This window comes from Fistularia commersonii, chromosome 30, assembly GCF_037954325.1.
Source record: "Fistularia commersonii isolate RoL2024-O1a breed Wild chromosome 30, RoL_Fcom_v1.0, whole genome shotgun sequence".
In the NCBI taxonomy this organism is placed as follows: Eukaryota; Metazoa; Chordata; class Actinopteri; order Syngnathiformes; family Fistulariidae; genus Fistularia; species Fistularia commersonii.
The window spans coordinates 7,602,891-7,617,596 of record NC_141313.1 but is presented as its reverse complement, the minus strand read 5'-3'; the positions used below and the strand labels follow the sequence as shown (position 1 = coordinate 7,617,596).

General features: G+C 42.1%; 2 protein-coding genes across 3 annotated transcripts; one reads left to right on the top strand and one right to left on the bottom strand.

Annotated features, from left to right (window-relative positions):
• The first annotated feature begins 49 nt into the window (after window positions 1-49).
• rbm48 (RNA binding motif protein 48) lies at window positions 50-2,262 on the top strand. Of its 2 annotated transcripts, none has more exons than XM_086177960.1 (5): window positions 50-194; window positions 637-827; window positions 914-1,059; window positions 1,419-1,945; window positions 2,037-2,262. In XM_086177960.1, the coding sequence occupies exons 1-5, from the start codon at window positions 66-68 to the stop codon at window positions 2,097-2,099; spliced, it is 1,056 nt and encodes a 351-aa protein (XP_086034086.1). In that variant the 5' UTR covers window positions 50-65; the 3' UTR covers window positions 2,100-2,262. The 2 variants fall into 2 exon arrangements, with proteins under 2 accessions (XP_086034086.1, XP_086034085.1); XM_086177959.1 differs by having other exon boundaries at window positions 637-839.
• Window positions 2,263-4,134: 1,872 nt separating this feature from the next.
• On the bottom strand, window positions 4,135-14,488 carry sytl1 (synaptotagmin-like 1). Its single transcript, XM_086177762.1, has 13 exons — window positions 14,376-14,488; window positions 12,140-12,269; window positions 10,213-10,364; window positions 9,996-10,107; window positions 9,870-9,915; window positions 8,745-8,861; window positions 8,425-8,591; window positions 8,210-8,312; window positions 7,568-7,729; window positions 7,143-7,221; window positions 6,955-7,054; window positions 6,339-6,544; window positions 4,135-4,872 (listed from the first exon to the last, which is right to left on the bottom strand). Exons 2-13 carry the CDS (start codon window positions 12,265-12,267, stop codon window positions 4,730-4,732), a joined length of 1,515 nt encoding a protein of 504 aa, XP_086033888.1. The 5' UTR covers window positions 12,268-12,269; window positions 14,376-14,488; the 3' UTR covers window positions 4,135-4,729.
• Between the last annotated feature and the right edge of the window lie 218 nt (window positions 14,489-14,706).

The window sequence follows — 14,706 nt, the reverse complement described above, 5'->3', positions numbered from 1 at the left end:
CCGCTTAGCAACGACAGCGAGCTCTTATTTTGAAGTCCAGTAAGCCGGATGTTATTGAGAGAAACATGGCGGCGCCCGATGGAAGCGGTTCGGACTGCTGGAGGGTCCCAGAGGTTTACAAACACCACGAACAACAGAAAGTTTGCATTTCTAGACCAAAATACAGAGAGGGGAGGAAATCTAGAGCGGTTAAGGTAGGTGCATATTTCTGTTTTCAGACTTCAAAGTGTAAATCGGACTGTTTTTCCTTTTATGTGCTACACCGTGACTTCACATAGGTAATCGCATGTTCAGTTGTACTCGTTGTGCATACTTTAGATTTAAAATTAGATTCAAGTAGTTATTGTCATGTGCAAAGTCTCAAAGGAAACATGTTTTCCTGTACAAGGAAGTTCTTATTTTGCCTTCCGGAGTGCAGCCAGATAGGTTGTTATAGATAATAAATACACCGTTGTAACCAGCTGTAAACGGTGCGGGGACATGTAACAGTACACAGAAATGTAAATAGTATTAGACATGTAAACAGTAGATGTGCAAGTCAAAGTCGAGTGAAGCAAACTCAAAAAAAGTGCAGGTTGTAGGACAGATCTTCTACACCGGGTATCAACTGTCAGTTTATCTCTGTGATTTTTCCAGGTTTATACAATCAATTTAGAGTCCTGTTACCTGATGGTCCAAGGGGTCCCTGCAATTGGGGTCATGACAGAGTTGATCCAGCTGTGTGCCCTATATGGGGTCGTGGAGGAATACAGGCCATTGGACGAGTACCCAGCGGAGGAGTTCACAGAGGTCTACCTGGTCAAGTTTCAGAAACTCCCCAGCGCCAGGTTCAAGATGAGGTTCCACTCACCTTCACTGATAATCAATTAAAGTAGGTTTCGTGAAGAATTGTGTGTCTAACTCTGGTTTTCAGAGCAGCCAAGCGACACATGGACGAGAAGAGTTTCTTTGGCGGTGTGCTGCACGTGTGCTATGTCCCCGAGTATGAGACGGTGGAGGACACCAGGTTTAAGCTGCAGGACAGGAGGAGATACATCATGCGGGCCGCACAGAACGCAGGTAGCCATCCTATTTATTGCACACCAAGGTGTGTCTGCTCTTAGTCACACCTCCTGTTTTGTTAATGTTTGGGTCAATGTTGGGAAAAGTAATGTATGCTCTTTCAAAAGTAATATTTGATTGACCGAAGCAATTAGTTACACCACACATCACATTATAATTGTGTCACAATAACATGTAACGACCACTCGGCTCTTATTCATACACGGAATTTGCGCAGCAAATAACGATTTAACGTGAATTAAAGCATTAGTTGATTGACCTATAAACTATTCAAAATGCAGTGCAATGTGTTGAACAGTTTTGAGCAATCAGATGAATACTAGATTAACAAATCATTTTTTCTGATTGTTTCAAAGCCAGAGAGAAGCAGCGGGCACAGGCGGCGGATAATGAACAATCAGTCGCCACATTAGAGAAGAACCTCCCCGGACAGGATCAAACGACTGACCGCGATGGCACAGAAGAGAGTCCAGATACAAATCATTATTCAGGCTTCCCTTTGCTGCCGCTTCCTCCTCAGGAGCATCACCACACATATATGAATGAACAACAGACTGCACCGACGGAGGACAAAATGGGAACTTTGCATAATGCAGTCATTGACACAAAACAGCAGCCGGTGCAGACGCCGACCTCCTCGCATACCGTATCACACAAAGACAGAGCCGCAGAATATAGACAGGCCTCTGCAGCCAGGTTTGTACCAAGGACCACCCAGCTGGAGAACAGAAAGCGCAAGATTCAAGAGGCTGTGGAGCCCTGTTGTGAAACCAGAAGCAATGAACCACTTATCGGACCAAAACTGCCAGAGCCACCTAAAGTTGACATGGAGGATGAATCACTGAACACAACCGTCAGCTTGATCAGAAACACAATGAGACAGGTAGCACATGCATGGATAGAGAATATGATTTTCATTTTAGTTTAAAGGTCATCATTCCTGGCCATAAAGCAATCCTTGTCATCTCTCACAGGTGGAGTCTGTTCCTGACCTCAAACCGGTGGAGAAAAAGGCCAAGCCACGTCGACGTATTTGACAAAGCCAGACATTTGGATTTTGCATATAGTTGCTGTTAAAGATTAAATCAAACGCTTGTCATATAATCTCTGTATCAGTAATCATCATTGTTCTTGCTCACACTGAAGCATCAAATGTCCCAGTACTAAGCAGAAATCACATTAAATATGCTATCAAATTATGGATTACTGTATATTATCTTTCTAATTTCAAAACTGTCAAAACTCAAAGTTTACTCAGTGCATGATTTTGACATTAAAGACTGCTGAAAAGAAAAAAAGCATATTAGTAGAAATCAAGATACTAAATTTGCAAAGGACAGTCCAAAAACAGGATTTTTATCAGTGTACCATGGTTGAATGTAGACATTTCGAAGATGCATCACAAATGTGAACTATTGACTAAAGCCCTTAATATCATCTGACAAACAATATTCAATTTACACTGATGAAGTGCCCGCTTCTACTCGCCATGATGTTACTGTTATATGGCTGCTGTCTATCGGCCTATTGCAGATTACTCTTATCTCCTTGTCAGAAAGACAGTCAAGCTTTTTCTGACAGACTTTTCAAAGTCTGCTAAAATCAGTTGAAGATCTGATCCTATGGATGGAAAGAGGAGTGGATATGTGTTTTTTTTTTCTTTTTTTGTTCAAAGAGACTAATAAATTAGCAGCATTTGTACAGCCCTGATGTTTCTCTTGCACACTGCCCCTGTTCAATATTGCATTTGGAGTTGTTTTCGATATAGGAAAAGAGAACGTGGACATTGAAAAAATACAGACAATGTTATAGAAGACTATCATCCAGAATGAAAGGAAAGCTGTACAAAACAGTGGTGAGACCGGCGATGCTGTATTATTTAGAAACAGCGACATTGCCAAAAAGACAGGAGACAGAGCTAGATGTGTCAGGGAGGTAGATGTTGAGGTTCTCTTTTGGAGCGACCAGTTTGGATGGATAGGATCAGGAATGAGTCTATCAGAGGGACAGCACATGTTGGATGTTTTGGAGAGAAGGTCAGAGAAGCCAGACTGAGATGAAACCAACTGCGGTCATGCACAGAGCAGGGATAGTGAATATATTGGTAGACAGATGCTGGAATTGGAGTTGCCAGGCAGGGGGTCTAGACTCTAGAGGAAGACCAAAGACAAGATTCATGGATGGAGTGAGAGAGGATATGAAGGAAGTTGGTGTGAGAGAGGAGGATACAGAGAATAGAGTTAGATGGAGAAGGTTGATTTGCTGTGGCTACCCCTGAAGGGAAAAGCCGAAAGGAAAAGAAGACAATGTTTGATCTGTAGCTCAACATCAGTTTGAATGTGTTCTGCATCAGGTCTCTGAGGTCTTCTACATGGTCCACTTTGAGCTGCGCATGTGCAACCTCTTTCCTCAAGATATCGTGGTAGCGACATGAGAAGAACACATCCCATACAAAGCTCTTACTGTCTTTGTCAAACACCTTTCCCGGGTCACCTGACACTGACACACTACAAATGGCTCCTGGCTTTCAGCATCTTAAGTACAGCATCAAAGTGATACAAACAGTGTTATCTGCAGGTAAAACCTCTACCATCGAGATGTTGTCAATCGTGTTATTTAAAGTGCAAACCTCAGATCATCCTCCAGCTCTGCTGTATTGACTAAGGTAATCCATATCAATTAAAATCTTGAGTTTGCAAATAGTTAGATCAATCACATGCCAAAAGACTTCAAACATCGAGGGTCAAACGTCTTTTTCACTTAAAAAAACAACACATTTTTTTCGATTTTTCAAATGTAAAAATATTTTTCTTTGACGTCATTCTTTTGTACTGTAGACCAATTGTTCTTGATTTAACGAAACCTTCTGCATAGCACAAGCCAATATTTGTATATTCTTTAACATCCTGTCAAAATGCATCAAAGGTGTATGCGTATGCGTTGGCATGCAGATTCTGTAAATGCATTTTAAATGCTTCTTTTCACAAATACAGAAATACAAACCTCTGGCGTTGTGAAACAGAAAATGTAGCACCAAATATAAAAGCTTTGATTTAGTTGCTCTTGATGTCATTAGTTTAAGATCATTTTATTTTCATTCATTCATTCAACATTCTCTCTCCTTATTGTTGATATTTTTTCTCTGCAATGGCATGAAAAACAAACAGTAAAGTAAAAATAATATTAAGTGACCACAAGGGGGCAGTAAACCACTACATCAAAAAGGAATACAAAGGAAAGCCCCATTCACTGCAATGATGCATATTAATGGCATATGAGAGACTGAGTAGGGTTGTTGTGACATTATTTGATATAAATCTCCATTCTGTAGTAACTCCAAAGCTAATGAAAACGCAGAAAATTAGCTCAGGTTTGTTATTTAATGAATAAACTTAAACATCACAATGTCACTTCTATAAGATAAAGACAAAAGACATACTGGGATAGCATTTGAAAAACAAGGGTTTGGTTTTAAATCTAAAAGCTCTAGTTAAAATCTATGTCGTTAATTCGCGATATTGCACCTTTACCCCCTCCTGTGTTTAATTCAGTGTGTGTGTGTGTGTGTAGAATTGCAACAAAAAATGTGCTAATGTGAGGATTTAGTCCATTGTAGTGTGTGTGTGTGTGTGTGTGTGTGTGTGTGTGTGTGTGTCAGGTTCACAGGTCAGTTGGGCCGGTGCGTCAGGTTAGTTCGAATAGGAAGTGTTGCTTCGATCCAGTGTTTCGGTTTTTTGATCATAGAGTTCCAAACAGCAACCTCCTCCTCTGTGGAGTCCATCCAGCTGACGGCCTCACCGTAGCTCTGACCTGCCCAGGGAGTCAAGCAAACACACAACCATTCATTAGACATCTTTAATTCTTTTTTTTTTTTAATTTCATTTGGATCTAAATCAATCTATCTGGATTGAATATCTCTGTCCTATAGGGACCCCAATTGTTCCTTTAAGTTTCACTCGTTGACAAATGCTAATTTTTTTTTCAAAATATGCAATGATATGTGAAAGAACACACATACCCGGTCATTTTAACTTAATTTTGCCAACATTAATTGGCAAGTTGACAGGTAGTATTGTTAAACAGGTGTTTTCAAAGGAGAAATTACCAGAAGCACAATGGATTCCAGGAATCTGCTTGAAACGTCAACCAATCTGACAAAACAGGAACATTTAATGGTCCTTTAGCACTTCACTGATACACTTGGAAAAAAAGGCACGATAATTGCTAATTCACGCTAATCACTCTCCTTGTACCCAACAAATTAGATAGCTGCAAAGTCTCTCTCCTTCGTCTGTTAACAGGGGATGGAGTTCAGCCACCAGGACAGTGAAAGCACCACTGTGACCCAGCAGTGACCCTTAAATGACCTCCCCTTTGCTGACAGAGCCATCTGAAATACCTGACATACTGACAGAAAACATTGTTGCGAAGCAGCAGACCATAATACTGCCATCACACCCATCTAAAACTATGAGCCCTGCAGAGATCTGCTACCAGGGCATAGTGTGATCTTCCAATTTATTTAACCCAAGAAGTCTGTCATTACTGACCTTTAGTCTGACTAAAACTCACAATGGTGTGTGACCCCTGACCCGAATCTAATTGGGAGCTGGACACAAAAAGTGGGTCATCACCTTCACAACTTCACCTCTTGGATGCACTGGGGTTCAAAATGAAAATCTACATATTGACATGAACTTGAGAAAGTAGACATTTTTTGGTGACACTAAAAACCAGCATAACTCATCACCTATCATATAACCAAATCACGTACAACGGACACAGACTGTTACCTGAACCCCCCCCCATCCCCCCACCCCCCATCTCCCGTCTCACAGGTGTGTTTTTCTTCGTGGGGTGTAGTTTAAATGGTCAGGCTTAATTATGTGGAATAATGGATGTGAGGTTTGACATCAGAAATCTGTTTTCGTATTAATGCATGACAGTGTAAAATTGTCAGAGCAACTGAAAATTACATTTCAGGAAGAGGCCTAAAGGCAGGATTCATGATGTCGGAAATATTTTGGCAGCCGACCCTGGTCTCATTTTCAGTAGGCAAAAGTGTGATGTGGAAGCTTACAGACTCCAGATCCCTGGCTTTAAAACTGAAGTAGGAGACATCTTGTCTCCAGAATTTAATTTACTGGCATTAGAAATATTTGATTATTTATCTATCTTTGGACTTTGCTGACACACAGTATGCATGGAGGGAATGTGAATTAATTGTAATGTGCAATTAGCTTTTGTGCGAGCACAACTAAATTTGCAGGGCTCACCAGTTCCGCAGCTCAGACGAACACCTCCGATTACGTGCATCTTCACTCCATCACGCTGCCAGATGGTTAATTCCGCACAGGCTTCCTCTAAGTCGCTGGTCTGGAAGCCATCATACACCATGGTGTGGTTGTAAGCGGGGCTGATGTTACGCCGCACCACCCGTGTCTTCTGGCCACTTTGCCGACTGGCGTCTGGCAGTATATAGCTTGTGGGCAGGAGATTATCATGAAAGAGCGTGAGTAGATTTCATTAATCAAATGTGCAACTGTTGATTGACATTGGATATGCTGAAAATTTCAATTCGTCAAACGGCTTAACCGTTTCAAAAATCAAATCTTAGCACATTGCGGTTAGAATTCACAAAACAAGAAACTATGACACAAAAATAAGGAGTCTGATTCCCTTTCCTATATTCTACCTTCTTGTATCTTGCAGCCTGCAACAAAATGCATGCAAGTTTTGCCACGTGAAGTTGACCATAAGACTTCTGGGTACAAGAGAAGGTCAAGACACTGGATAACAAAAATGTTGAAACTGAGAAATCCGATCGCTCGGTTACTGTATTCCAAATGTTTGTGCTGACAAAAAAAAAACAAAAAAACATGAGCAACGCACCTTTTCACCAGCGAGTCTACAGAGCCGCCTTTATTGGACACAAGACCTTGAGCTTCTTGAAGCCAGATGTAAAGCTCTCCCGTCAGAGGAAGGCCACCCCCTTACCAGACACAAATACAAAATGAACAAAATGCACAACTGTGGTACTGGAGTGGGATGTGAACCTGTGATACGTGGGCGCCGCTCACCGTCAGATCCCTCGGGGACAAACTTGATAGACAGCAAGATGGTCCCACGGCTGGTTACTAAGTCTAGATTTAAGTGAAGCTAAAGGCAAAAGAGGAGCATCAGAAGATCGAGGTAAAAAAGGAAGGGGGAAAGATATGGAGGAGGAGGTTGAAAAATGGAAGCAGGAAAAGATCAGAGTTACATAAAACCTTAGTTGAAATTCCCTGCATGTCTTCACCTCCCTTCAGCTCTCCCAGACAAAGGAGACACCCCTCCCTGTTCTGTGTCTGACAACAGCTGCTGTAGATAGTACAGACACAGATGCGAAACCAGGGAGGGCGCAGATAACAAAGTGGGTCTTTTTTGTTGTCAATATTTGTCTGGGAACTTTCAAACGCATGTAAATTTCAGAGTATATTTCACACTTGCGTATAGTTTCCCCCACCCGTGGCTGCAGGTCGTGCCAGAGAGGCTGCATGCAACTCCAGTCCCAGTTAGCCAGCGGGACCTCCACCTCCCCGAGGAACACGTTCCTCCCCAGGGGCTCGGAGTGCCACACGGACAGGTTTAAGGTCCTGCTTCTTAGCTCACGATTATGCACCTTATACTACAACAAAAGCATTGGAAAATAAAGTCTGATTAACGTAGATGGAAAACATTTCACAAAAAAGAAAGATCAGTGAATCAGTGAATGTAAACACTTTGGGGGGGGTGAATAATATAATCATTTACTGTGTGAGCCATACTTTTAAAGAAATCAATGCCAAGGTCAGGTGACACAAGTATTGAATGAAAATATTGGCCTTAGACATCCTCAAACCCCATTTCAACCACATAGTAACTTCTATAGAATTGGTGGTGTCCAGCTGGGATATTGATCGCTGTAATGACTTATGGACCAAAATACCGTTGTATTTGTGAGAGGTTGATATCCACCAATTAAATCATCTGACCGCTGGTGGTCAGATGCAGATAAAAACTTAATGATGCTTTCTGTGAATGAATGTGGAGCAGTTGCTGCAGTGCACGGTGCGGGAGAGCCGAGGGACGAGGGTTTCAATTATGTAAAACTGAGAGCGAGTCTCACTCTGAGTATTTGATCATAGACTGGATTTTGCGTCCTCTTCTTCACTGACGTCTTCCTCTTACTGTTCCTTGATTTGTCCGGTAAGAGATACGTTTTAACATATCTGTGAAACACACACACACACACAAACACACAACACATACACAGAGACAAACATACATGTACATCCAATCTGACTGTAACAGCATCACTGCAAGATTGACATTTACACTTACGGATCTGAGCGGTTCTCGCATGCGAAGGAAATATTCTCGCAGCGGTGCACTCTAATTTGCAGCTCCTCCTTGTGAGAGTCGTAGGCCAATGAGAATTGAATGCGGCCCCTCACCTCCACCACCCCGAAAACCCCCGAGTTGAACAGACTCATCATGCTTCCACTCAGCTACAACAGAGACACGTAGAACAGGGATCAGCTCCTGCGTCATTGTCCTGAGCTGAGTCATCTTTGCGACGCTGGATGGACCATTAATCTACTCTGTGTGCGTGTGTGTGTGTGTGTGTGTGTGTGTGTGTGCATGCGTGCGTGCGTGTTTACCGTGTAACCAGAATGAAGGCTGCTGATGGAGCTGCTTGTTTTCAGCGATGCTTGATCCTGATCTGTTAGGCTGCTACTCAGAGAGTCAGTGTCCCCGTTGCAACTGTCAAGGTCTTCCTGAAGGCGCGCCTCACACACACACACACACACACACACACACACACACACACAGAGGAGGCATTGATATAGCATCATAGTTTGTGACAGTGTGCTGATACTTGTTTGCAGATAGGAGGTGGTGTAGAAGCCACTATAAAACACTTACAATAAACATTTCTGCAAAAACATGAATGTGAATACAGAGAGTAAGTCAGGGACAGGAGGGGACAGGCTGGGATGTTGGATTGGACCATCAAAAACACGATTTTAAGAAAGGTATTTGATCGCTTCGAATTTTAACAGAGAATATTGAGGGAGTGTAGTGTCACTTGGTATCCCCCATTACCACCGGGTTCTTTTCAGATTTCCAGCCACTGACCCAAACACTCATCTGAACCAATCAGCTTTACCTACTCTCTGTGAAAGAATGACCTGTCAGAAATGCTGAGTCCCATTAAAATCACTTCTTCTGAAAAAAAGCTTAGGAATGATTTACCGTTTTTGTTCCTTGTCTGTTAAGGCCAATCAATCCACCCCCCGCTCAGATATTACAAAAAGGCCCCAGTAGCATCCAGATATTAAACCGGCCCCATCCAAAATAACTGGTTGGGATTGACTTCACGTTCACAAACCCTGACAGAAAAGGTTTCTTTGGACATGCACCTCATGAGACCTTGAAAACCTCCCGGAACTGAAAAAGTTGCCGGCATGCCTGCAATCAGGATGATTCAGAGAACGAATGAGAAGTCAAGACGGAAAATTTCATTTCGATATGACGTAATGCTTATATAAATTACTTCCGGTGTTGGAATGTGTTTTTGTTTATTTTATTGCCGACTGACAGAAGAAAAGCTACGATGCAATTCATTTGGCAAAGCTAACCAGCAGAAGGCAGATCTCCTTGCACCGAGAAGAGAAGGGCATCAATCTCCAAGGGGCCGTAGCTAATGGGCCGATTTTCTTTAAAGAAGAATAATGACAACACCAAAATCATACTGGGGGGACGGAACGCCCACAAAGACAGACCTTTGCTGCAGGACTGCTTCCTGTGGATGTCGAATTAAACCGACTCCTGCAAAGACAAAAGAAGAATTTGTGAAAATGCTGCGACAACCGCTGAGATTATTTTTCCTCGCATATGATCTCACTGACCCTTTACTCGTCTCCTTGGCGTCCTTCAATTTTGTATCTGCCTCCAGGGTTGCAGTGTTGTTGGACGAGGTTTCCTCTGTCTCTCCCCTGAACAGTTCACTCAGCGCCACATCTGTTACCAGGGCAACAACCACAGAACTATCAATGAGATATCACCATTGCACAGAGATGATTAGCGATTAAATGAACACTACCCTTACATTGATGAACAACTGACCATTGCTCCTATTCCTCCGTTGACGTATGGTGGCGTGGACGAGGTCGTAGCCCGACACCCGGCTGTGATGGCGTTTGCTGCACTCCTCGCTGAACCATGCTCCTGACAGGAAGCGCAGACGCGCTGGGTCTTTCTCCGTCTCCTGGAGGATCCTGCCGTTTTAACAGAGTGCCAAGTTAACCATCACAAACTGCGCCTGCTGGAGACAGCTGATGTCAAAGTATTTCAAGAAGTAAACAGACAAGTGATAGCTACAACCCAGTTTAGGAAAGACAATGAAAACACAAATCAGGAGTTACAACATGCCGGATTTCTTTGTTGTATAAACGTCTTGGCAACCTTGATATTAAATTGAATTATGAATTAGATTAAAGAGTAAATCATTTGATAAGTGGTGAATAGTTAAAAACTCTGAACTCCAAATATACCGTGAGCTTTTTTTTTGTAATTACAAAAAAACAAGAAAAATCATTGTATGAACCTTTTTACAACACAAACTAACTTCCATTACTTATTGTTCCTCAAAAGAGCAGCGCAATGCAAAAAATACTTATCAAGCTTGATATATACTTCAGATACAGAAGAATTAATAACGAAAATGTTGCAACAGAGAGGAGGAGCCAAAAATGTTCCAAGTACTTTTCCAAAGATCATCACGTGTCTCACTCATATCATGTGACTGAAATACTAGGTAAAAAAAAACAAGTAAATAATGTGAATTTTTAATTCTAAAGCGTGAATCTATGAGTACTCGGGTTGCATGAACAATATCTTCCCATCCTATTGACCGTGACTCTCCTGCTCACCTGTAAATGAGATACTGGATCACCAAAGCGCTCTTATGTTAAACAAATGTCCTTCATGTAAGCAGGGATTTGTGCCGCGTTGTTTAAGTTTCATGTCCTTGTAAACCATAGATCCATCTGGCTCTCCTGTTTATTCCATCTCACCAAGCCGTATTGTGTTATCGGCCCATATGAGTTAGCTCAGGTGGGGTCAGATGTCTGATCTGTGGCACACAAATGCCTGTGGCATTTTTTGTAAACACAACATAACTGCCACTGGAAGTGAACTGGAAGGTACAGTGTACTCACTTGAAAAGTTCAACAAGCAGGAATAATAGAACTTTAAGCTTTTAAAGAAAAAAAAGGTGTTTCCTCCGCTGGTGTTTGAATTTTGCAAGCAGCCTGTGGTTCGTGTCACTTTCTGATTTTCAGTGAACATCATTTCATGCTCCTTTCCTCTGACTTGTTGTAGTTTGACCCAATAGCATACACAGTAATTATATTTAGGGTAATTTATTTAGTTAGTTAGTTGTATTAATTCATTTGTCTGCAGCTGATAGAAATGTGAAGGAAACTAATATTGGTAGTTCGGTCTTGCACTGCACGGCAACCTGTTTCACATCGTGATGTGGGGCGGGGACTGGCCAGCGAAACCCCAGAATCCTTTTCGAAAGGTGACGACGATGGTTTTGGGAGCTTCTCTTTGGGTCTATGTTAAAGAAATCCATGGTTGAATGACTGTAAAATCTTGGGTTCGATGTGTGACACAAACATGCGCCGTTAGTTACAATAACAGGGGAGAGCATCCTCAGGCTAACTGTCAGGACTGAGAGAGAGACCCCCTGGGCTTCCACTATTCATAGTCTGTAAAATTAAAACCATTTTTAAAAGAGCGATTTGTTGCTTTGCTAAACCCCAGCTCGCCATAATACGACATTTTGATGAAGGATGAAGCTCTCACATCGGCATTTCGTGACTCTTGCCTGCGATTTCTTTTTAACTATACTTTAATTTCTTTGGTCAAATATAACACTCTATCGTCAACTTTGGGAGAGTCCGACGGCTGAAAAATTGTAAATACTCTGTTCCACCATCCATTTAAGCCCTGATTAGACAGAAACGTGTAAATAGTCACCTCTGACCTCACACGTCTTTCATCGCAGCGACGCAAATCCTTGTCACGCAGTAAGACCTGCATGATGGTGGACTGTTCCTGCTCCGTCAGGTGACTCAGGTCAAGAGTATCGAACGTCTCCCCCTCGCCCTCCATACCTGAGACACAAAGCAAAACCTCCCCCTTACACACATACAACCGAGCATAAACATTTTACAACATGGTCTTGTGGCACGGCAAATAAACAAGAAATGTGCTGCAGACCTTTATCAGGTGCTAAAAGAGTGACACCTGAACAATGTTGATTTGTCGCAGGAGTGCAATGGAAGTTTCACTCCTTTAACTTTATATCTTGCGGCCCTTGCGAGGAAGTCCATCACAGAAATATTTGTCCCTCTCAGATTATATTCAGACATTTTTGGTGGCCAAAGATACACTTTTTCAAAAGAAAACCAGTCTAGCACAACCAATAGATGAGTCGGACGATTTTCTTTGCCACAAATATCGATCGGCGTATACTGTATGCGGCTGATTTGAAAACAATAGAAATGAATATTTTAGATAAAAAAGAGACAGACTGTGCTTTCCCAGTTTTCATTTACCCTGACATCCTGTGACAATTAATTAAGCAACAATCTCCCAATGAAAACCTCCAAATCACAGTGTTGTGTCACATTGTTGGCATGCAAATCAATCATCATGTCATTTTGTTTATGCAGGTGAAAGACATTTCAAACTACAAACGTGATGATTTACATCAGTCTCAGATTGCTGGTGCATGTTAAATTTGTTTTCGTCGTACAAGAGGGGACCGGAGCTGCAGTCCATCTCGATGTTGGTTGTAATTTCTTGCTCCTGGCCTGCAGACAGACTGTTGATGCAGCTACAATTTCACCAACAGCCGTCACAATCTACCTCTGATATAACTACAAAAAAATGAAGCAGAATAATCATCTAAAATATTGGAAAGAAAATGACATTTGCGTAAATCCTCTCCCACCAGGCACCCGCCTGGATACCTACATTGCAAAAAGCTGCTAATTTATGGGACATGTTGAGCTACAATTGCAGTGTTTGCCTAAGTGCCGATCAAAGATGTTGTTTTAAAGTTGTTGTTGCTAAGCAACAGAATTCACAATTGCCAATATCCGCACGAAATGTTTTGAATTGGATTTGAATTTCATCATGATTAACTTGACCACGATGGATGAAATACATCTTCAATTTTCTTAATCTGAGTTCCTGTTCATGCTTTTGTTGGAAGGTACAGGAGCACATAGTTAAATCTGTTTTTAAGGTTGAGCACATTTCCATTTTGTTTTTGTTTTGTTTTCTTTCCCTGGAAATAGACTCATCACAACTGTTTTCTGGATGGAGCAACCGCCACACGCTTGACTCAAAGGGAATTATTTCTCTATGGATAAAATTTGTTCCTGATGTGCTTCAGTGGCTGTCCAAAATAAAATCAGCTTTTGTCATGATCTGGTTTGGGCTCATCTTCAGCGTTTCAGATTTCGGCCTTGGAATTGCTGCATTCCGCGTTTGGGTCCTCACCCTGCATGCACACCTTGAAAAATTTGCTGCTGCAAATTTGAATTGATCTAAAAAATAAAAAAAGGACAGTTGCCTACCTTTTTAAGTAAGCAAAAGTTTAGTTTAGTTGGTTTATAATCAAATTTTGCATCTTTACAGCACTTTTGAATCAATGGAAGTTGGAGCTGCTCCAGTGAGTCATGTAGAGGATCTAATGAGTGAACACACTCTTAACTTCTCTTCTCCAGTTTCACCCCCTCCTGTTTTCTACAGCCTGATTTTAAACAATAAACACAACATCAGCGCCTCCAGCGGCTTCGCAGAAACCTGTAGGTTCGTGTAGGTTCCTGAAAACTACCTGCAAGACAAGAACTGGTGAGTGCTTCACGCATGCGCAGAGCCGTCCAGTCTGTCAAACTTTAGAAAAAAAAAAGGAAAAAAAAGTGCATTAAATATTTTATTCACCACCTGATACCGGAATCAAAACAAGACGCGACCGTTCCCAACATGATGGAGTTTGTTTGTAACGTTTCCTCATTCCGACAGCGACGGTCCGTATGTTGAGTTTCTCCCGAAAGTGTGTGGGGGTCACACACACACACACACACACACACACACACACACACACACACACACACACAGATACTGAGGACACTGCCGCTTCCCCGCACGTCCCCGCATGCATGACCTTCCGTGCTGTGACCACCGTGAGAAAAAAAAAAGTACATTACCTTACACGACAGCTTCCGCCACTTCTTTCTATGAAAATTCACTCTGAAGTTGTCCAGGGTGCCGTGTGTGTGTGTGCGTGTACGCGCGCATGCTGAGTAAACGGTGTGAACACGCCCTCCAGCAGCTCTAGTTTGTTAGAACGGTGGCTGCATACACACACAGAAGCACACACAGAAGCACACATACATAAGCACACACACACACACACAATGCTGTCTGCCACAAAACTCTTAAAAGAACGTAAAACTGGAAACTTAAACAATTAATACTCCCCCTCTCCGAGATGTGTGTGTGTGTTGAATATTGATACAGTATGTTTGCCCAACTGTG